The sequence below is a fragment of the Ursus maritimus genome, unplaced genomic scaffold, assembly GCF_017311325.1.
Source record: "Ursus maritimus isolate PB19 unplaced genomic scaffold, ASM1731132v1 scaffold_1, whole genome shotgun sequence".
In the NCBI taxonomy this organism is placed as follows: domain Eukaryota; kingdom Metazoa; phylum Chordata; class Mammalia; order Carnivora; family Ursidae; genus Ursus; species Ursus maritimus.
The window spans coordinates 11,574,472-11,597,355 of NW_024423343.1; the positions used below are offsets into that span (position 1 = coordinate 11,574,472).

Here is a 22,884-nt window from a genome sequence, read left to right on the forward strand (position 1 = left end):
TTTGCCTCCAGATGACGAGGGGACTGAGGACCCAGAAAAGGCAGAATTAGAGAAAGTTAGATTCTTGGATTTCAAACATCACAATCATCCTAGGACCAACGCCAGCAGACAAGAGGGGGCTCCTGCCACCATATAACAATAGATTTTCAAATGCAATACTGAAATGTGATTGCCCACGTAACATATTTTGTCACTGATACGGTCATAGAGAAGAGGGGTCTATGTTAATTCAGTTTGAAAATTTTCTTTGCAAAATCAGTAGCTTGTTTAAAAGAGGCAGATCTGAAAACGTCTAAATCGTTATCTGATTTTCTTCTCTGATATCTGATACTGTGATAGGCTATAGTATGTATATTTCATAACACATATCAGCAATGCCAAAATAACATTTGTAGTACAAAAATGCAACTTTGTGCAAGTTAATATTTTTTGGTTAATACAGGCTGACTATAAATGGCTGCATGTGGGTTTAATTTCAAAGCAAATGTCTGTTGGAACACTGTGGAAGCAAAATTCATATTCAACCCAATAAGTCAAGAGACACGTTTTGGTTACATTTACATCTGGGAACATGTAGAGCCTGAGATTTCTATCAGAGAATCAGCTATACCTGGTGGACCCGGTGGTCCAGGTGGCCCTTCGTGTCCTTTGAAACCTGGTAACCCCGGAATGCCTCTGTTTCCTTTCTCACCAGGCTTTCCAGCAAATCCTAAAGTTAAAAACCATGTATTAGAAACACAGATTAGAATTTTATCAGACTTCTCTACTTCCTGATTTAACTTGATGAGATGTTATTGTAATACCACATAACGTATTTGTTAAGAGCATGGGCAGATGTGGACTCTTTTCCAAAAGAGGATTAAATGAGATAATACGAATAAAGCATTAGCGCAGTGCCTGGCACGAGTTAGTTCTTAAATCACACTAGCTATGATAATATTTACACTTTAAATAAACATTTTAAGAATTAGTGGCCTAAATATAGCTTCTTTAATTTTTTTTTTTTTTTTTTGTAATGACAAAGGACCATTTACTACACTGTTCTTGCCAGACTATCTCTTTCTCAGGTCTATTTATTACAATTATTATTTACTAAGTAATTAGTACACAACAAACATTATTTTCTTTTATTTATCTTATTTAATCTGCAGCCAATGTCAGTCTATGCTCGAGCCTTTCCAGACTGGGTGTAAAGATGACAAAACTGAGCCTCTATGAAGTCAGCAGACTAATCTAGAGTCATCATCAATTGGTGGTAATGCTGGGATGTGAATCCAGCTCTGTAAGCTGGAAAGCTCATAAACTTCCCACAACACCATCCTACTTGCCATAAACCATGGTCTTGATCACATTATTCTCTGGCTTAAAAATATTCCTGGAATCTGTAATATCTACAGGGCAAATTACAAACTCCTTCCACTGGCATTTGAAGCACTTACCAACCTGTCTACGGCCTGGCTTTGTGCCTTTTCTCAAGCAGATTCCCTTCCTTGGGCTGTTCTCCTGCTTACATCCTTATTCATTCACATAAGGACTGAGTATCTAATTAATAGGTCTTGTGCCAAGCACTGGAAACATAAATCCTGTTCCCTTTCTCCAAGTTTTTAGTGTTTAATTAGGGAGTCAGCCAAGTAAATAAACAATTACCACCCAGTGTGATATGTTCTATAATAGAGTTGGGCACAATATGCTTCCGGGAAAATTTTCTGCAAGAGGGGACTCTGTGTGTGTGTGTGTGTGTGTGTGTGTGTGTGTGTGTGTAAGACTGACCAGGAGATATTTGGGTGGAAAGAGCATGAAACAGGACAAGATGCCCAGGCAAGAAACTAGCATATACAAAGAAATGGTGAGGGGCAGGTGATTAGCTTATTTTCTTTTGTAACATTTGTTTTTTCTATTTATGTCATTTATCACAATCTAAAAAAACCATATTATTTAGCACATTTATTTGCTTTGGGTTTGTGGGGGTTGGCAAGCTACAGCCTGTGGGCCAAATCTGGTTTGGTGTTGTATGGCTGGAGGGCTAAAAATATTTTTTCTATTTTTAAAAGGTTGAAAAGAAACAGACAAACACTAAAAAAGAAAAAGAGAATATGCAATGGGGACCATATGCGGTCCAGAAAACCCCCGATATTTACTACCTGGTCTAATACATAAAATGTCTACAGACCCATTAATGTCTCTTCCCCTCTACCCCCCACTAACTGTATGTTTCCTCATGACCAGGGTACTACTTCTACTGTGCTCACTTCTATGTCTCCAGGACATAATAAAATATCCGGTCAATAGGTACTAAAACGGTGAAATTGTTGAGTAGATATCTGTCATGTGGCTGGTGAGGCAGGCAAAAGGCTAAGTGACAAACAAACTTTGTATGCCAATCTAAGTTTACTTTTGTCATACTTGGCAAAAAGGAGGTTTTGAGGCTTATAACTTAAAACAGACTAGTAGCAATTTAAATACAGCGGACCCAAATGCAGAATTAACATAGAAATAAAAAGTCATGCATTAAGGAGACAACACATTATTGTGCACGGCACAGAAGACCCCGTTTTCATCCAGGCTTGGGCCACCAGCTGGCTTTGTGACCATGAGCAGGACACGAAACACCAGGTCTCACTGTCCTCATTTGTCAATTACAGGGATTTTCTTGGATATTTCTTAGTCTCAGAACCAGCTCTGATGTTCTGAGTCTGAACAGAAGGCTGTACCTTTGAGGCCTGGTTCTCCTTTGTCCCCCAGTAAATTGGATATTTGAGAAGGCCCCCGAGGTCCTTTGTCTCCTTTTTCCCCCTTGGCTCCTGGGGGCCCTTTCTCACCCTTTGCTCCCGGAATTCCAAAGCTACCTAGAAAACAGAAGTAGCAACTTGAGTTCCTCAATTCCTGAAGTAGTTCATAAGGATTCAAACACTGGCAGTGCTTATCATAAAACAAAACAAAAGGGAACAGATAAACCAAACTGGCAGTCCCATGACGGTAGTGGCATAAGAGGGCAGGGAGAAAATTCAACTCCATTCAAATGGAAAAAGGAATACAGAAAAGAGCAAAATCAAAGACATGGTTCTTTCAGGGAAACTACTTTTCCCTCAAAGGATTAAACAGAATTTATTTTTCTGCTAAATAAGCGAACATTGCTCATGCTTCCTGATTCTGGGAAGTTACTCCCTCGCTTACCCCTCTGTCCTGGGGTGCCTGGGTTCCCGGGAGGCCCGGGAGGGCCAGTGTTTCCCGGATGGCCCATCATCCCCATCATTCCTTTTTCACCTGTAGAAACAAGTTCACACAAAGCAGGTCAGGTTGTGTAGAGCGACAGAGGCAAAATATTCCATAAAACAAAGTGAGTTATACTTCTAAGGGGGGGGGGGTGTTGAAGGAATGGTTCTGTAAATAGAAAAATAACTGTATTTATCTGGGAGATAGGTTAGTACACAGTCTTTATTACATTATGTATGTAGAGGTCATTGGTAGCAAATTACATTTGCAGATGAAAGTACAACGTGTTGAAGTTTTGGATTACTCCCTCCTCCCAATCCTTGACCAATGGCTTTCTGTTATAGTCCTTATTTTATTTTCCTCAGAGCAGTTGTCAATCATTGAACTTAGTTTTTAAATGCATCTGTTACGGTTTCCCCCACCGTCAGAGGTGGAGTCTTGTCTGCTGATGGTGTCTCTAGGGCTTGGAACAGGGCTGACATGTGGTAGGAACTTAATAATATAAATGAAAGAACAATTTGCAGATTAAGTTTTTCTTCTTGGTTCTTCTCTGGAGGAGAGATCACTGAGGTCCTTAGGCCATGAGACTATTGGAATATTCTTCCCAAACATATAAACTATAAAATAGTGATGAAATAAAAAGAATGATAAGGGAATACTATGAACAACTATATGCCAGCAAATCAGATGACTTAGACAAAATGCATAGATTCCTAGAGAGGCACAGATTACCAAAACTGACTGAAGAAGAAATAGAAAATCTGAGTAGACCCACAACAAGAAATTGAATTAGTAATGTAAAGACTTCCCACAAAGAAAAGCCCAGACTCAGATGACTTCACTGGTGAATTCAACCAAATGTTTAAGGAACATCCATTCTTCACTAACTTCTAGAAAACACAAAAGAAGAAAATACTTTCCATTTTGTTCTATGAGGCCAGCATTACCCTGATACCAAAAAGAAAAGGACAGACTAGTGTCCCTTACAAATATAGATGCAAAAATTCTCAAGAAAATACTAGCGAATGTCCTTTAATAGTAACATATAAAAAGGATTCCACAGCCAAACTTGTCATACCCTGGATAATTGAGAAATGGGATCATTCCACCACCACCATTACCCTGCTCTCTGATCCCTTGCAAATAATTCAGTAGGAAACATTTACACTAACTGAAAGAGGAGTGTAGAGTCAAAAGCCAAGGCCTATGTCCAATTTATACATCCACCTTAAAAGAAAATGTGGAAGAAGGTAGAAGAAGAAAAATAAAAGCACAAAAAAGGATACCTGATAATCCTAAAAATCCTGGATTTCCTGGATATCCTTTTTGACCAGGTTGTCCCATTTCACCTCGATGACTCCAGGAAAGCCTGATCTATCCAAGCCTGGAATACCTGGGTCTCCCTTTGGCCCTGTTTCACCTCTTCTCCCTATATATGAATAAATGAATGAATGAACACACAACTGCTTTCCCCACCAACTCCAGAAATACATTTTTTATGGCTATAAATATTTAGCTATAGATAAACCACACATTTATCTGATTGATTGATTGATTGACCTCTCCTTCTGCACAATTTCTAAGATCCCTTCTAGCTTTAACATTCTGTTTCAGTGATTTATGCAGTAATAAAGTGTAGAATTTAGGTCTATTTTCTAGTCCTGCAGACACATCCTGGGACTGCACTTTACAACTGTAGCTTAGCCTTTAACCTGCAGAATACATACACAACCACTCAGGTGGACGTGAGCCACCGGATACTTCTGGAAATAGTAATAGCACTACTACAACCATTAATGTCTTGGCCAAAAATTGGTTTGTGAACATAAAAGCAATGTGATAGCCTACAGGCATTAGCTGAGTTCTAAAGGATTTTTCTCAGTTTATAGATTTGAATGAGAAGAGCCAACAAGAGCCAACAAAACAGAGTAAGTTTCACATAATCTGGGCCAGCCAGCCTGCAGCATTTAGGTTTATTTCATACTCTTATTTTATGTTGTTTTGGAAGCAATTAACTACGTGTCTATTTACCACTTGATATACTTGTTGAGGTAAAGATAACATTTTTTCTGAGAGTTTATATGTATATAAATATATGCACAAATATAAGTTTATATGTATCTTCAGTGTTCATACATACAAGACACAAACCAATTTTATTGTATTAATTTCAGGTCTCTTATGCTCTAGGTGGTACTCACTGCAACAAATCCATGACACGGTTTAGATTGCTTAAATAACATTTCCCATTGAACAGTGGTCAGGTCTTGCTGCTGGACAGTTCCCATCTTAAGTAGCAAAGCACAGAACAGGAATCTCATGTCACCTGTCCACCTAATGACTGGTTTCAAGGCCCTCCTCTTACCTTGCTGCCCTTCCAATCCATTTAATCCTGGAAGTCCCTGGGCTCCCCTGGGACCCACCATGCACCTTCCTGGAGATCCTTTTTCTCCAGGTGGTCCAGGCTTCCCTGGATCCCCTGCAAAATAGAGTCCAGGAATATATTCAGGTGCCAAAACCCAAGGTCCTAGTACTGTTATCACAATCTTTCTCCTGTAACTTTCCCCCCAAATTGAATCTATATTTAATACCACTGATATGCCTGTTATAAAGGACAGAAGGAAAGAAGGAGGAAGAAAAGAAAAAAAACAAAAGTAGGGCAGCAATGCTGAATGGAAAAATAATTAGAACCCACAGATTCTATGCGTTAAACTAGAAGTCTGAAAAGAATTCTTTGTCCTAGATTATCTTCAACTTGCTGCATTTTAGCAGAGCTCATCGTGGAGAAAAGTAATCATACTTGCTATTGTACCTTGCAGTCCATCAACCCCGCCGGTTCCTGGAATTCCAGGGAGACCTGGAGGTCCAGGGAGTCCAATTTCTCCATTTTCCCCGGAATTGCCTCTTTCTCCTGGAAAACCTGGTGTTCCTGGTTCTCCAGGCATGGCTAGTCCTGGTTCTCCCTGTGGCACAGAGATCATGTTAGTTTCACTATGTAACACTTGCAACTCTTTCTTGGCTGTTGACTTGAAAATAACCCCTTTTGCAAAGTTATCACCATTCTACCATTCTTTCCTCTTTAAACTCTAGCTGCTAAGTTTCCAATAAAATTATGTTTGACCATTCTTGAGGCTCTGTAACTGACACCTTCGCAGAAGACTGAAATTGTCTGTAAACAGTCTAGATGTCTCTACTTTTGACAGCTTTTCTCATAGTGATCCACACTTTTTTAGAGCTCTTCCATTTAAAATAATCTGAATGTTTCTGAAGATTAAGGAGGAAGCGGGGAGGCAAACCTGTCTTCTAACACCCTTTCTTTTCCTTTCTAAAAGGGAGGGATGGTTCAGAGACGCATTAAAAAGTATTTAATATCTTCATCATCTACCAATATATAGATACTTTCTACACCCAGAGCATCCTAACTGGCTGATTGTGATTGCCCCCCGTTGTCCCCACACATCCCTCTGAGTTTTAATTCTTGAAGACCTTGGCTCCTGGGAGACCCGGTTCTCCAGGTGACCCGGGCTTCCCCATCTCTCCTGGACAACCTGGTGCTCCTTTTGCTCCTGGAAAACCTTGTTCTCCTACAGAGAAAACACAATACATGTTGCAGGAGTAGGCTTAGTAAAAGATTTAGCGCAGTTATCTCTGTTATTTTATCTAATGTTTTAATGAGGCAAGTCGCTAGAGATGTTTTTATGGAAGTCTGAATGATGAAAAAGCCAACTGCTACATTAGCAATTAAAAAAAATCCATTCCAAATCAGATCTTCAATTGAAAAAACGACTTTCTTCATTTTGTTGCTTTAGCATAGCTACAATTTTGATGCGGCACTTCCACTGATCCGGTCGACCATTTGGCTGACCTTTTCTTTTGGAGTATATTTTACATAAAATGTACAGCCAAACGAATTTTTGCCTGTCTATAAATCTATCCAAGCATGACCCAGACGAAGATATAAAGCATATCTGGTGCCCTAGGTAGCCTTTCTCAACATGGGTTGCTGAAGACAATTACTTCCTAATGCCATTGAACATAATGGATTAATTTCTTTCCTATAGATTTGTAATAGGAGAATTGAGAAAGGAGTCAAACATATCATTTGTTCTGTTCTCTGATTCACAAGATGAAACCCTGGTGAATCAGGGCTGCATTCGAGAGTTCTTTTGTGCCCCTAATTTGACCAATTTTTATTTTTATTTTATTTTATTTTATTTTATTTTATTTTATTTTATTTTATTTTATTTTATTATGTTAAAGATTTTATTTATTTAACAGAGAGAGACAGCCAGCCAGAGAGGGAACACAAGCAGGGGGAGTAAGAGAAGAAGAAGCAGGCTCCCAGTGAAAGAGCCTGACGTGGGGCTCGATCCCAGAACGCTGGGATCACGCCCTGAGCCGAAGGCAGACGCTTAACGACTGCGCCACCCAGGTGCCCCTTGACCAATTTTTAATTCACCATTAGTTTATGGGATTATTAGGTTCAACTGGGAAATTTTGAGTCTGAACTTTCATGTATTTCTTAGGCTACTTCTTGTCCCCATAGTTTATAGCTCCTTCCAGAGGGTGAATCCATGGGGTTATTAAGTGAGGATGCAATTCTTAATGCAGGGTCCACGAAGGAATAGGCAAAAATATGGGCCAGGCTGCATTACTGCAGAGATCATTGGGAAGACATCCAAGAAATTGGAGTCAAAGACATTCTTGAAACTATTACATTTTCCATTCAAATATTCATAAACTGAGATCAATATTCCCATATTTGTGCAAGACTAATGAATGATAAGCACTAATGACATATTAATCTAGGAGATCAAGTACCAAAAAATGGATTATATTTTGACAGACACTTTAAATAATACTGAAACAAACATAAAAGGATTATAAAATCTGAAAATCTATGCAACAACCCAGGGACTGAAATGGCTAGTATGTCATCCTGGACAAGACTCTGATGTATTTGTTAGGTTATTGTTTGAGTTCTCAGCATCTGGATTTCTTTGGAGTGATTTCCCTTCAATGGGAAACAGCATTTGTTCCCAAAGGAAAATAACATCTGTAATTTAAGGGGGTATATAGGAAAACCAGTTATTTGTGATTCAATAGTTCTTTTTTTAATTATAAAAGAAATGTATAAAGTGAAAAATGCATAAATGTAAAAAGTACAGACATTTATTAAGAAGTAGAGAAAAAATTCCTCATAATTCCACACTCAAAAAGAATCACTGCTACTATTTTGGTGAATTTCCTTCCAACTTTTTCTACTTATTTTAAAAAATTTAATTGAGAAGAGATGCATAAGTCTATGTGAATTCTGCCTTTTCCCTAACATTGTAAAGGGTTTTTTTTTCCTCCCCATTTAAAATGTGTGGAAAACATTATTTTAGATATTACATTGTGGATCTTTTCTATGTTATTCATGACATGTATTTATATTTTCTAAATAACCACAATAAACCTTATGTTTTAAAATTTGTACATTTACCCTTAGGTCCAGGGGGCCCAGGGAAGCCGATTCCTGGAATTCCTGGTTCACCATCAGGCCCAGGAAGACCCGGATCACCACATTTTCCTATGGATCCAGGGACACCTGAAAACACACACACATCCACATAAGAAACTTCCCTTCATCTTGCCCTGAAACAAAAAGTCTCAGTTTCTGTGTCATTCTAGGCCTTTTTGGAAATTAAGAAATAATTTTAATATAACCCCAACTGTATACTCTTCCTCTCCATTCTTATCCAATGGACTAATCATTAGGAGCTACAAATAATGTTTAAGATAGAATTTAATTCCTACAAAGAAATATTCTAGGTATCTTGAACTACATAAGTCTCCCTTCATGCATGCAAAGTTAAGTTTTAGATCATATTGGCAAAGAAGTCACATTTTCAAATGAAGTTGCAGGAACTGGCTTGATTAACCGCTGGCAAACATCACTTATTCCCCCATCAAAAATCCATGGAGATTGTTCTGCTCTCGAATTCCTTTTAAGTAATGGTATTGATTCTTTCTTTCTTTCTTTTTTTTAATCAGAGGCACCAATGGGAATAATCTGGACAATCTCAAAGAACGATGACAAGTCCCCTGCCTGTGGGCTTGTTATCTCACAGAATTCTGGCCTCTGCTCTCTTTTGATGCCAACAAATACAGTTTTCCCTTACACAGAGGACAATATTTTTTGATGCCATGCACCAGACTTGGCAGAGGGGATACTCACCAGGTGGACCTTGGGGGCCAGCATGGCCAGAGGGCCCTGGAGGTCCTGGGGGCCCTGGGACTGGTGTTGAAATACCAAATTCTCCTTTAGGACCTTAAGAAAGTTTGTGATCATAAGATTGGTGTGCGTATTGAAGCTTTTTTTTTGGTTCAGAGAAAACAAATATTATATAAGGGGTTTATAAACATATCCCAAGGAATAGAAAAAATAGTCTCTGCTTCCATAGGCTTCAAAACTGGTATAAAGATGACCAACCCCCACTGAAACTTGCTTACTCAATTGAAGAATACTTATAAGCCTTGACTATTGCCTAAGCTTTGTTTTAATTAGTAGCCCATCTCAATTCTGGTCTACTGAAAGTGAGGCTATCTTAAAAAAAATCGATAATATGGAATTCAGCTTAAACATGGGTGAATATTTATTTGGCAGGATATTTATTTATTGGGCCACTAGTTTGCATGGGAAGGAAGAATGGTATGCTGAACAAAACATGAAGTGTGGCTTGGGCACATATCTTAACCTCTCTGGTAAGTTCTTCATGAGTCATTGGGGAAATAAAACCTACCCAGCCCATAAAGATTTGAGCTAGTGTGGTTATGGTGGCCAACGTTAAAAACATGCCAGTGCTATGTATTATACATATACTTATAGAAAAAATAAGTTTACAGTAGTGTGATGGGAAAAATTTGATGATAATATATTTTATGACAATGGGGTCCTTTACTAGACATTCGCATGTAGAAAGAAGAAGATCTGAAGATGGATTAGAAGAACTTTTTCTGTAAAGGGCCAGTGAGTAAATAATCTGGGCTTTGTGGTCCAGACGGTCTCTATTGCCACTACTCAACGCTGCTGACGTAGCGTGGGAACAGCCAGAAACAATATGTAAATGAACGAGTGTGACTGTGTGCCAGCAAAACGTATTTATGGACGCTGAAACTTGAATTTCATTTCATTTTCACGTGCCATAAAGGATTATTCAAAAGGTCTTTTTCCCCCCCAATCATTTAAAAATAGAAAAACCCCTTTAGCTTTTGGGTCATACATAAATATGTGGTAGGCTGGATTTAAACTATGGACCGCCATGGTTTGCCAATCCTTGGATTAGAACAGCAGCCTCAAAAATAAGATGCAGGGAGAAAAAAGGAAAAAATATATATATAATCAAAACGAAGCTTTATGTACATGTGTGGACAGGAATGCGTGCAAACAATTTAAAAATATAAATACTTGTGGGGAGGCACTTACAGATTTTTTTTACTGATGAGGGATACTATAAGAAGATTTGGAGGCCATTAGTTAATTGGGTCTAACTCTTTAAAGTGATGTTATAAGTAAAAAAATGATATGATGGCATTGTTTGTTGAAAAGTGTCAGCAACATGGCAATTCTCATCTTTTGCCATGTTCTCTGCCACAGATAAACATTGAGGATCGGATCCCTCCTGAATCCACCAACTATGTTCAGTACATGTGGATCCCAAAAAGTTACTGGGACTTTAGAACTATTATCAGAAAACTTTTCTTCATTTATCTTAGCTATTTTGAAGTTTTATTTATAAACCATCCATTGGATTATGGGTCAAAAAGAACAAATTTGCAAGAACATTAGTGGGCCCTTGAGACTTACGAGAGGCTTCTCAAGCTCAGTATCATGGATTTCTGCCTCCCGTTTGTTTACCATGACTGACTTCCACTCATTCCATATATTTTTTTTAGAGTTTTTAAAAGTAATCTCTACACCCAACATGGGGCTCAAACTCAGAACCCCGAGATCAAGAGTTGCAAGCTCCACCGACTGGGCCGGCCAGGGGCTCCCCACCCCATATATTTCTATTAGTAAATGGAAACAGACTATCTTAGGAAATTTCAGCTGGGCTGCTCGGTAAAGGGAAAATGAATGTTCTCTAACCTATCCTACGTATTCTTCCCCAGTGTCTGTGAGTTGACATGTTCTACTCATCAGAAGCAAGTTTCTCGGCATTCCTTAGTCTTGGGGGAACTTCACTCGCCCTAGGAACCATGGACCTACTCCATAGGAAAACAGGACTGGAAAGAAAACTAACCAACCGGCTTCTCCAGGTGGTCCAGGGGCTCCAGGAACTCCTTGGGTGCCCTTTGGACCAGGCTCTCCCTGTGGTCCATAGTTTGGTGGTCCAGGCGGTCCTGCAGGTCCTGGGGACCCAGGGGTGCCAAGATCCCCTGGAGGACCCTGGTCCCCCTTCTCACCACTCAGGGCCTGTGACAATAGGAATATGCTTGGATAGTGCTTCATTCCAGTATCTCCTCACACGGGTTAATCTTACCCTGAATAGGACGACCAGATAAGCAGCCAATGAGAAAATCTTGAATTACAAAGCAGTTGGCATTTGAAGAGAATTATTATTAAAATCAGAGTGTGGTCTGGTTTCTGCTGTTCGTGCCCCTTGGACTTCAGCAGCATTTCATGAGCTTGGAAATCTCTTTTGAGTCCCCCTGGAGGTGTCCTCCAGCAGAAAGTTATACATATAATAGCCCCTAAAACTTTGTTCCCATCAGTCAAGAGTTCAAATAGCTTTAGAGCGGTCATTCATGGAAATAGCAAATTTCTAAAATAAAACCAGTACAGCAAACCTTTGTTTGGTCTTCACAGGCTATTTTCATCACAAGGGAGATACAGATACAGATAGACTGTAATCATTTTTTCTTATAAAATATCTTTTCGGTTTTTTAAAGATTTTATTTATTTATCTGTCAAAGAGAGAGAGAGAGCAGAAGCTGGGTGAGCTGCAGACAGAGGGAGAAGCAGGCTCCTTGCTCAGGATGAGGGACTCGATCCCAAGACCCTGGGTTCATGACCTGAGCCGAAGGCAGACGCTTAACCGACTGAGCCAGCCAAGCGTCCCATAAAATATCTTTTTGTAATTGCACAGGCTATAACTTTGGAAATGACTTGTATATTTTAAACAAGTCAAATGTGACACAATAATAGAGTTCCTCTTCCTCCTCAGTATGGCCCCAAATAATAAATTTGACTCGATTTTTCATTGTTCAGTATCATTGGGTGACTGTTGGTTTTTTTCCTTTTTCTGTAATGACAGGGCATAAGACTCAATATATCACCTCCTTAATTTTTTTCTTTACTTTACTTTTACTGGAACTAATCAGGAAATTAGTGAGATGCAAAAGGAAGCATCATGTGAACTGTCTTAATACTAGACCAAAGAATTGTAGATTCTGTCCTGTAAGTGTAACTGCACTCCCCCCCTCCCCTGAGACAGCCAGGCCCCTTGTCAGAGAGTCTGAGAAACCCTGAACCCGCTTGGTCTCAGCCAGAAAGTGTTTTGTTGTCAGAAAGGTGTTGGGAAGACCGTATACCACACCTATATCTTGGGGAGCCATGCTTTATACTCTGATACTAAAGGGTCTGTAAACAAATCTTCACATTTATTTGCCGAGTTTTCCTGGTCAAGGTGGGACCCTCTTAATTGGATAACAGCGATAAACCCTGGAAGAAGCTGGTATTTCCTGGAGCGGGCTGGGCAGTGCGCCTGGCAAACTTCTCACAAATACACTGGGGGAGGTGCTCAGCCTCTGACCCCGTGACATTTTAAAATCGATCCCGGTAGGAATCTCTCAAGTGAACCTGTGAGACATTCTATCCCTGTCCCTTGAAAAGAGGGAGAATCAACAGAAGTGTAAGTATTTTGAATGACAAAACATGTATCTGTTTACTTGAGGGCACTACTCCTAAATATTGTGGTCTTTAAGGGTTTATTTTTACTTAAAAGAATGAACACTGCCCCCAAAATATTGACTAAAACTGTCCGTTATTGATCATTTTCTAGATCTTGTCTATAAACTCACTGGATAACATGGGACTGTAACTAGTGTAGGAGACAAGGTCATTATCAATGCAGAATTTTAGTTGGGCTAAAAGCACCCCTGAGTGCCACCTCTGTGTCGAAATACTGTGCATATTTGCTGGGGTTATTACGGCTCCTTTGAAGGCACCTCATTGTGCAGTTGGAAGGACCCACTGTGCTGAGTGGCCAACCATTTTCCGAATGGAAATTGCCCAATGTCACTTCAGAGCATTTCAATTGCAGGGAAGGTGATTTGAAAAAAGGTACTCGATACCCACCGGTTCACCTTTGGGTCCTGGTGATCCTTTGATCCCTGGAGTTCCAGGAATTCCATCCAAGCCCCTTCTTCCGGGATGCCCTCTGAGTCCGGGGTCCCCTGGGGCACCCACTTCTCCCTCAGGCTGAGGTGCTTCACCTTTTTCTCCTTTAAGTCCTGGACCCCCCGGAGTCCCCGGGAATCCCTAGGGCAGTACAGAAACAAGGCTGCATTGCCTTTGAGGACAGCCGTTCTTCTGCCAATCTTAAAAAAAAAATGTCAACCAGACTTCTTCAATTTTAATCAATGTGGATTTTTTTCTCAGACACTTTCTTGGGCCTACAAGTATAATGTCAAGCTTTTTGGTTTTCTTTTCTATTTGCTTCCAAAACTGGAAAAGAATACAGTTAGCCCAATTCAATGCAACACACACAGTAATATTATTCAATACGATACAAACATCATCATAATTTAGATTATGTTAGAATATTGGTTAATTTTAACATGCATCTATGGATAATTTGATTTAAATATATTTATCTTTCTATAACTTTCTGATTCACTGTGGCAGTCAAAATTTTAATTTCTAAAAGTTTACTAAGGTTTAATTTACATATTATAAGATGTATCTGTATACAAATACAATTCAATGACTTTTAGTAAATTTGTACATTTATGCCACAATCACCACAATCCAGTGTTAAACCATTTCCATCACTTCCCCAAATTCCCTCAAATCCATTTGATGTCAATCCCTGTTCCCAACCTCAGCCCCAGGCAACGACAGAGCCACCTTCTATCTCTCATACCATTTTAAATGATTATAAATTCATTACTTCATTCACTTATTCATTCACACATCATTCATTCATTTATTTAATCAAGTATCTAATATTAAGTACTCTTTGCCAAGCACCACACTGATAACCTATGTTGGCACAACTGTATTTCCAGGGTGTGCTATTTCCCAAACTAACACGAAAGCTTCCAAGCCATGAACTCTTACTGGAAATCCTGGAAGACCCACACTGCCTGGGTACCCTGGGCTTCCTTTAACGCCAGCTGCCCCTTGTCCTCCTGCAAAGCAATGAATTATTAAATATTTATTGAATGCCAACTCCGAATAGCCAGGGTAATACAGTATATGAAGAGAATAGGGTGTTTTCTTCTGAGGAAAGAAAGACAATTTGTATCTTAAAACACAGAGTTCAGGGAAAGTAACATACGCTCATTGTAAAAAACAGAGTCAGAAAGACGAGAGTAAAAAATCACCCATAAATCTACCACCAGAGGACAATATTTGCTAAAATTTTCATGTATGTTATTTATAAAATTTTATATCCATAATGCACTGGACATATACCTGATATTTGGGAATCATATGTCAATTAATATGCATATGTCGATAAATACAGATTTACAGCTTCACTTAAATGGTTGCATAGTAGGGGCGCCTGAGTGGCACAGCGGTTAAGCGTCTGCCTTCGGCTCAGGGCGTGATCCCAGCGTCATGGGATCGAGCCCCACATCAGGCTCCTCCGCTATGAGCCTGCTTCTTCCTCTCCCACTCCCCCTGCTTGTGTTCCCTCTCTCGCTGGCTGTCTCTATCTCTGTCAAATAAATAAATAAAATCTTTAAAAAAAAAAAATAATAAATAAATAAATAAATAAATGGTTGCATAGTAGCCTATCGTGTGGTTAGCCAACATTTATTCAGCTAACTGCTGTTTTTAGAATTTAGATCATTTTTCAACTTCAGCTGTGGTAAACAATGCTATGATGAATATCTTTAGGTATTTAGTGCTTCGCACTTCTCCAATAATTTAAATAAATTCCTAAAAGTGTAAGTGCAAGGCCAAATGGACACAAACTCTTCGGAGGCATTGGATATCTGCTGCCAAATTGCGTTTTACTGTGCAATTTTACACTTCCTATAGGTATTTAAATATCTTTGTAAAGATGATCCCTTTAGAGGGCCTTTTGGATGGATCTCAAGCCAATGTGTTAACAAATGTATATTCAGATTGTATTTTTTGCAAGATTTGAGTCAGGATATCTTTTTTAATAGTCTTCCCAATGGTTTTCCTGTTTCTGTGAGCTATGCCTGTATATACGCTGAGTGTAGAGAAACCAAGGAAAATACGACACTGCTAGCTGGTCATCAACAGTGAGCTGCCCACCTGGGGCTAGAGGTCACTCAAGGGGAACGTAGGGAAATAATGGTTGCTTTCCTTCTATTCTTCCTCTCCCTCCCCCTCTCCCCAGCTCCTTGCCTTCCTTTTAGTTTTTGTTTTAATAGAACATTTCACCCAGAGCCTTAGGCACTGAATAGAAGCTGCATGAGGACTAGAGTCAGGGAGTCGGGGGCAGAGATTACAGAGTAACTAAGGCGTTTATGAAGCAGCAGGAAGGATTTGTGGGTGACAAAGGACTCTGGCTGAATGCATGTCCTCTATTGATGAACATGGTGCCACATTGAGCATTTCTTCTTTGGACTGACACCCAACCTCCTCGAAGAGCCCGTGCCAATGCCAATGTCTACTTGATGGTGGTAACATACAAACAGTCCCTTATCTATGTTGCCAGGTAGACCTTTGGATTAACTTGCTTCCAAGGGAAGCCCCTGGCACAGCAACGAAAGGATACCAGTGTAGAGAGCAAGAGCACGGCTCTGGAGGAGAGCATCTGGATTTGAGTCCAGGCTTACCACTTCTGAGCTCTGTCACCTTGCACATCAGTTTCTGCATCTGTTAAATGGGGTGAGTGACAGCACTGATCTCTAGGACTGATGTGAGGAATAAGGCACGGACGTACATACGACCCGTAGAACAGTGCCGAGCACACACTCACTCTGACTTGAGCTCTTGTTGGTTAATGCTAGATCATTTGATGACTGTCTACAGACCAAGGTGGTCATGGCAGAACCAGGACTGCAGGCGACACAGCGTGACAGGCCCTGAGTAGCCAGGAGAGTGGCATGAGGGCCAGAGGAACCCAACTAATGAGACTTTCTCTCCCTCAGGGTTTTGTCCACGGCCAATTCTGTGACTGAGGAAGGGGGGGAGGTGGGGCAGCAGAGATGTGAAGCCTGGAGCAACCGTGTGGGGTGGAGGGTCCTGGTCTGGCACAACAAGAGAAGTGACACCGGCTCTACTTAGCTCTCAGAATATTGGCCTCTGAGATGGTTTCTTCCCTCAAAAATGGAGTTAGTGGCTAATATTGGAAAAAAGTAAGATTTCAGATAAAAATCCTCATTTCTTTCTTCTCATGAAAAATTGGAAGATTTATCAATACAGGGCCTAAAATGCTGAAAAGTAACAATAGGCTGGAGCTGGTGTGGGATGGCCCCCTCCAATGTCCCTTCCAGTTTACCACAGTCCTCACCACGCTATCGCCCCCCATTGGTGTGCTGACTTATTGCACTTGTGTCCTTCTGAAGAATGAAATAGTGCATCTGCCCTTGGCTCTACCAGAAGTAGGGACCTTAAAAAACAGACTGAGGGGAGTTGTGTTTTTTAAGAAAAAAAAAAAATGAGAGCGAGCTTATTTTTTTATGGAAGAAAAAAGTGGTATGTGTGTGGGATGGCTGCCTTACCCCTCCTAGTTCCTACCCCTGGAGGAATGTCAGTCTACAATTCATGGGGAACCCCATGGTTTGCTAGAATTCAGCAACTAAAATGGAACAGGGGGAAATGCCCGTTTTTGTGTTATTTTGACTTACTTTATGTTAACAGAGTATGTTTTTGAAAATCTTTAAGTTCATGCAAACCACATCATGACATCCAGACATCCTATACCTTTTTTCATCACCCAGTGAGCTGACACTTTTGTACTTGCAAAAACTCTTGCATGCAAAGTGTCTTTACCTGGTATTCCTTTTATGCCATCCAACCCTGGCAGTCCTGGGAGACCCGGGGGCCCTGGGATGCAAGGACATTGTATGCACAAGAGGCCAGGTTCCCCTGCAGTGAGAGCACATGTACATTATTCATAAACCTACATTGAGTTTGCAGAAAGGACAGATGTTTTCCAACCACACAGGGATTGATTAAATTAAAAATCGGGGGGGGGTAGTAAAAATCATTAAGGATGTTGTGCATGTTAATAAAAAATCATTCATCTAGGGGCACCTGGGTGGCTCAGTTGGTTAAGCATCTGCCTCTGGCTCAGGTCATGATCCTGAGATCTTAGGATCAAGCTCCATATTGCATTGGGCTCCCTGCTCGGTGGGGAGTCTGCTTTTCCCTTTCTTTCTGCCCCTCGCCCCCACTCATGCTCTTGTTCTCTCTCTCTCAAATAAATAAATAAAATCTTTAAAAAAATTGTTCATATATTATATTGGCTTACTTTATCTACCCAACCTTCTTAATATTCTTAGAGGAAATCCTGAATCAAGAATAAAATATCTACTCTCTCAATACCTCTCTCCTTCAGTGCAGGATAAAACTCATATTCTAGACATATCCCACAATTTATTGCATGGGTGCTAAATACATGATTGATTCACAGGTAAATGAATACTTTGAGGCAATTCTTTTGGAAAAGAAGCCATCTGTGACTGCAGTTGGGGAATCGTTTTGAGGGCGGAGTCAGTGATAGGAAGGATGATGAGAATGGCTTGCTTTCATTGAGCAACACCACTGATTGAACCAACCTTTGGGCCCATGGACTCCTGGGATTCCTGGAAACCCTACAAGGCCTGGGAGTCCACCATCTCCGGGTGGACCTTGGCGAAAAACGATGCCACCTGCAAAAAGACAACACCAAAGCTAGTGTCTTATTTCTTTACGTGTTTTTTATTCAGTTAGCAAGGGTTTCAGTAAGATGTATTATTTTATATGCATTTCCCCCATATTTGTTTTGGAGGCTGCCTCTTTTGAAGGTTATTTGCAATTGAAGACAGGGGTGTTGACCAGATTTCCTTTCTAACTACCCACATGTGATATTCTTTGATACTGATGTGGTGATTCTTTGAAGTCTTGTTATCTGGCTAGTTCTCATCATAAAATCAACCCATGTTGTTTTATTCAATTATTTCCAATTATTCCAAGATTATTGTTTTAGCATGTTTAGGCAAAGGGTCACATCTCATTCTTCTCTTATCTCAAGTACACTGAGTCTCCCTGATACACTGTAGATGCTTGATACGTACTGAGTGAAAAGGTTCCGACAGAGTTTCTTCTGTTTTCTCTGCATTGCTTGTTCATGTCAATTGAGTCTGTCATTCTTCAAGAAAGCTCTTCCCAGTTTTCCACATGTCTCTGCTACCATAATGTTACAACGAACAGCTAAGGCTCTTAAACTCTTATGTCCTATGACCAGATTGTTTGGTCTTGCCATTTCAAATCTAGGTTGAAGGCGATGCCAATGAAACTAAATATTTCAAAACAATGCCTATAGCAGCTCCAAATTTCAGAGCAACAAGGTATCAGCGGAAGCATTTAATTGAGATGGAACAGGGTGTGGTAATGTTTGCTTGACTCTGAAAGGAAAGCTCATTTTGTGATCCAGTTTTCTGTGTCTTTAAGATGATTGGGTAGTTCTCTTTAAACAGTAAAATGTAATGACAGTTTTGTACTTAAGGCAGACATATATGTACGTTTACACATCTATACATTCGTATTTACTTGCACAGTTTCATAGTCATTTCATACTTGATTCAACAAATACTTGAGTACCTCTATGTTTCAGTCCCCTGTGCTACATGCTGAGCTTAAAACAGCAAACAAGACACAGTCCTTGACTTCAAAGAGCCTTGAGTCTCATGGGGGAAACTGACAAAGACAGGCTATGTGAAAAACTCTACTATTGGGATAAGCTTGAGTGTTACAGGATGTGGGCTCACTGAAAACGTTCTGCAGGACTTGACTTGAAGCTGCAACTGGATGAACAGACAGGTGTTGCTTAGATAAGAGAAGACAGGAAGCCAGGGCTGTCTCTAAGGGGAGAGGAGGCACAGTGTCTCGCAGAGGGAGCTGTATTACCACAGGTGCCCGGGGTCCAGAGCCCGACTACAGCACTCATTAGTTCCAAGAGCTATGCACAGCAGGCCCCTCGTCGATAAAATGAGCATATTAAACCTACATCTTGAAAAAGACTGGGAGGACTAGAAATTGTTAAAATCCCTGACACACGGAAAGGTTTTAGTTTAGTTTTATTTTGGTGTGTTTTCCACATAGGTTCACACCATAGCTTGACGGGTTTTGTTCTGAGACATTATATCGTTTGATTGATGGGATAATTTCTTAAACAGCCATTGGCCTAAAGGGAAGCTTTTATTTTATTTTTTTCCAGTATTGCTCAAATAGCCAGACATTTAACTGAATTATCTTATTAACACTAAGAGCTTTCCAGATTATTCTTTTGGATCTTCCAGGTTTATAATCACACTATCTATAAATAAGAAATCCTTCCTTTCTTAAAAACAAAATCCTGGACACACAGAAGATTCTTAAGGCTATTAGGAGGGTTGAGTATAAAACACAAGGCCTCCTAGGCATGTTCCAGAGAGGTCTTTTAAGAGACAAAGAACGACCCATCAGTTCTGAGGTCCTGTGCACCTGTCAGCCAGCAGAGAATGCTAAGTGTCTCTGTGGGAGGCTGGGGATGAGAGGGCAGCTCCAGGCACTTCGCATCCTTTAGGCTGCAGCTCTGTGGTCTCTGACCCACCTGACCTGGCAGCATCTTGCCTCATGCCCCTGCTGCACACCTCCAGCCCGCACCTCCTTGCCCTGCATTTGCCTGCTGATGCCAGGGCATGGGATGCCCTGGGAGCCATGCTAACACAGCCTGGAAGCATGTGTGTGTGTGTGGTTAGTCTGGTCCTGTGGGATATAACTTTGACCCATGACTAATAGGAATCAGTGGATAAATTCTTGCCTCTTGTTCCTCTGGGACAGATTGTCCTGAAACAAAGTTGTAACTTCCAGGAAGATATTCTCCAGGGACCAAGCAAGCTGTTGCAAACTTGGCCGAGGCCAATCTGATAACCGGCCCTCCTTCTCTGCCAACCTGATAACCGTCCCTTGTCCCTACCTCCGGCTCAGCCCTCTGTGGGAGCTCGGGCTAAAGCTTTGCTGCACCTGCAAAGTCCTCAGTCCACCCGAGCTGCTTTCACAGATAGTTCATCCAATGAGACAGCAGCCGAAAGGTTGCTCTTATATCCACACAGACTGACGGCCAAGCTGCAAGTGAGGTTCATTACCACGGATTTGCACATATCTGCTATCAGGCAAGGTACATAACAGTGACCCCATTAGGTATCTACCTGGTGGTCCTGGATATCCCGGCAACCCTATAGGGCCTGGTGAACCAGGACAACCTGGGGACCCCGGAGGCCCCACTGCATTCTTTCCTGGGGGCCCTTGTTCCCCTTTACTTCCTTTCACGCCTGGAGGTCCGGGGGCTCCTCTGAGGCCAGGCCTCGATGACCCTTGGAGAAAAGAATCATTTTAGTGCATTTTAAATGTTCTCCTGATTCATATATGTTACTTTTTCAATTGCAAAAAGTAATACATTCCTGTTAACAAAAGTTACACAGTCGAGAGTATATAAAGCATATAAAACAAAAAGAGAGTATCTTCCTTCCTTCATCTGTGGCCCTTGTGAAACTAGGACAGCACAGCAAAGCTCAGCGCGTTCCAGTCCCATGAGGTAGGACAGGGACTTCTTTATTACAAGGGGCTGAAAGAGAGTCAGAGATGGACTGGTGGTTTTTTTGTTTAAAAGGACCTCATGAGAAATTCTTCCATATGTGCTGCTTTGTAGATTTTTTCATGAGTGACTAGAAGATACCTACCTTTCAGTGTCTGAAATGAGAGAGACTGTCCTAATTGGATTACATTCCTGCCAGTCGTCTTAGTTATAAGAGCATGGCGGGGAGGCGGGCATCTCCTGGGAGAGAAGCCATGCCAGGTGGTACAAAGCCACTTCGTCTGTCCCTCTTAAGTTGACAAGGATGTGAGGAGAGGGCCAGTCTCGAATCCCTGCCTTTAACTATAAAGAAGAAAGACCTCACCACCAAAGGGCTGAGAACCGGCAGGGGTAATATCTGATTATTTCTGATTATTGAGCATAAGGATTTTGCCAAAAAAGCAAATCCTTCTGATCCACATCTGTTTTAGAGCTTTCTAATTTTTACTCACTGTTTTCCTAAAGGAGGCTATTCATTACTTGGGGGGCCTGGTGGGGAGAAAAAACTCTTCCCTAATCTTTGGCCAGACCTCTAAAATATCCTTTTGTATTCCAACTTCAAGAGACGCCCCTTGTTAACAGTTTTGTGTATATTTTTCCATGCACATACAAGTACACACAATATTCATCCATTTAACTATTCTTTTACAATGGCAATACGAAATACATCTAATTCTGCAGTCTGCTTAATTTCAATTCATTTTCCCAAAATTATGAAATAGTTTAAGTATACAACAAGGTATAGAGAAAAATGTGATCAATGTATCAAATCTTTGCTATTTTTTTCATGGTTCTGTTTCCTCTACAAAATGATGCATGATAGCATTACAGTTATAATTAAAGCCACTGAGGTTATTCCTTGATTAAATGTCCTTGATCCTAGTCCTCCTCTCTCAAGAGGCAACCACTCCAATAACTTGTGGGTGTTTAAACACATGAAAGTTTAATCTATGGGGAGCCTGGGTGGCTCAGCTGGTTAAGCCACCTACTCTTGGTGAGGAGGTTGGGGAATACACGTGAGGTTCAGTGGGGTGGGGTCCGGAGCCAATGACCAAGAAAGAATTCTTGAGGCGTCTTTGGTGCAAAACTGGTGGTTTATTAAAGCACGGGGACAGGACCCATGGGCAGAAAGAGCTGCTGCCCCAGGGTTGTGAGGAATGGCCTATTTTATACCCTCAAGTGGGGAGGGGGCTAGGGAGAGCGTTAAGTCTCTAAGGAATTTTGGAAGCAAGGTCTCCAGGACCTTGAGGGGGCTAGCTACTGTTGGGAAAGGGTCATTTATTACCGTCTAATAAAACCTTAGTCATGAGACCCTTCAGATGTATATCGGCGGGCCATATGCTTGGGGGATGATTGCCAACATGTATCTTGGCTGGCGGTGGGGGGGTGGTTAGAGATAAAGGAAGTTTCCAAAGGGATTTTTATATGTTAAAGTAGACCTACAGGATATTGGTGGAGGGGAGGGGATCAGGCCAGGACTGCCTTTTGCCCTTAGCGAAGTATTAACATTGAGGCAGCTGAGTTCCTAGAAGAATGTCACCATGCCTGTTTCAAGGACTTGTCAATGGGCTGTGGGTTGTAAGGACTGTTTCTTTGTCCTTTAGGGCAGCCAGGAGTGCCTGAGGAACATTGCATGCTTCCCATGGCGGGGGGGGGGGGG

The 22,884-nt window shown here is 40.9% G+C and overlaps 1 protein-coding gene across 1 annotated transcript in view; it reads right to left on the reverse strand.

Moving 5' to 3' along the window:
- Positions 1-22,884, reverse strand: part of COL4A3 (collagen type IV alpha 3 chain) — a 133,560-nt gene that overhangs the window by 22,096 nt on the left and 88,580 nt on the right. The window contains 16 exon segments of the mRNA XM_008690566.2: positions 611-709; positions 2,712-2,846; positions 3,175-3,264; positions 4,500-4,571; positions 4,574-4,642; positions 5,579-5,692; positions 6,026-6,176; positions 6,700-6,797; positions 8,699-8,803; positions 9,434-9,526; positions 11,503-11,671; positions 13,556-13,738; positions 14,540-14,610; positions 17,399-17,494; positions 18,187-18,279; positions 20,800-20,964. Coding sequence (XP_008688788.2) covers positions 611-709; positions 2,712-2,846; positions 3,175-3,264; positions 4,500-4,571; positions 4,574-4,642; positions 5,579-5,692; positions 6,026-6,176; positions 6,700-6,797; positions 8,699-8,803; positions 9,434-9,526; positions 11,503-11,671; positions 13,556-13,738; positions 14,540-14,610; positions 17,399-17,494; positions 18,187-18,279; positions 20,800-20,964 — 1,803 coding nt within the window.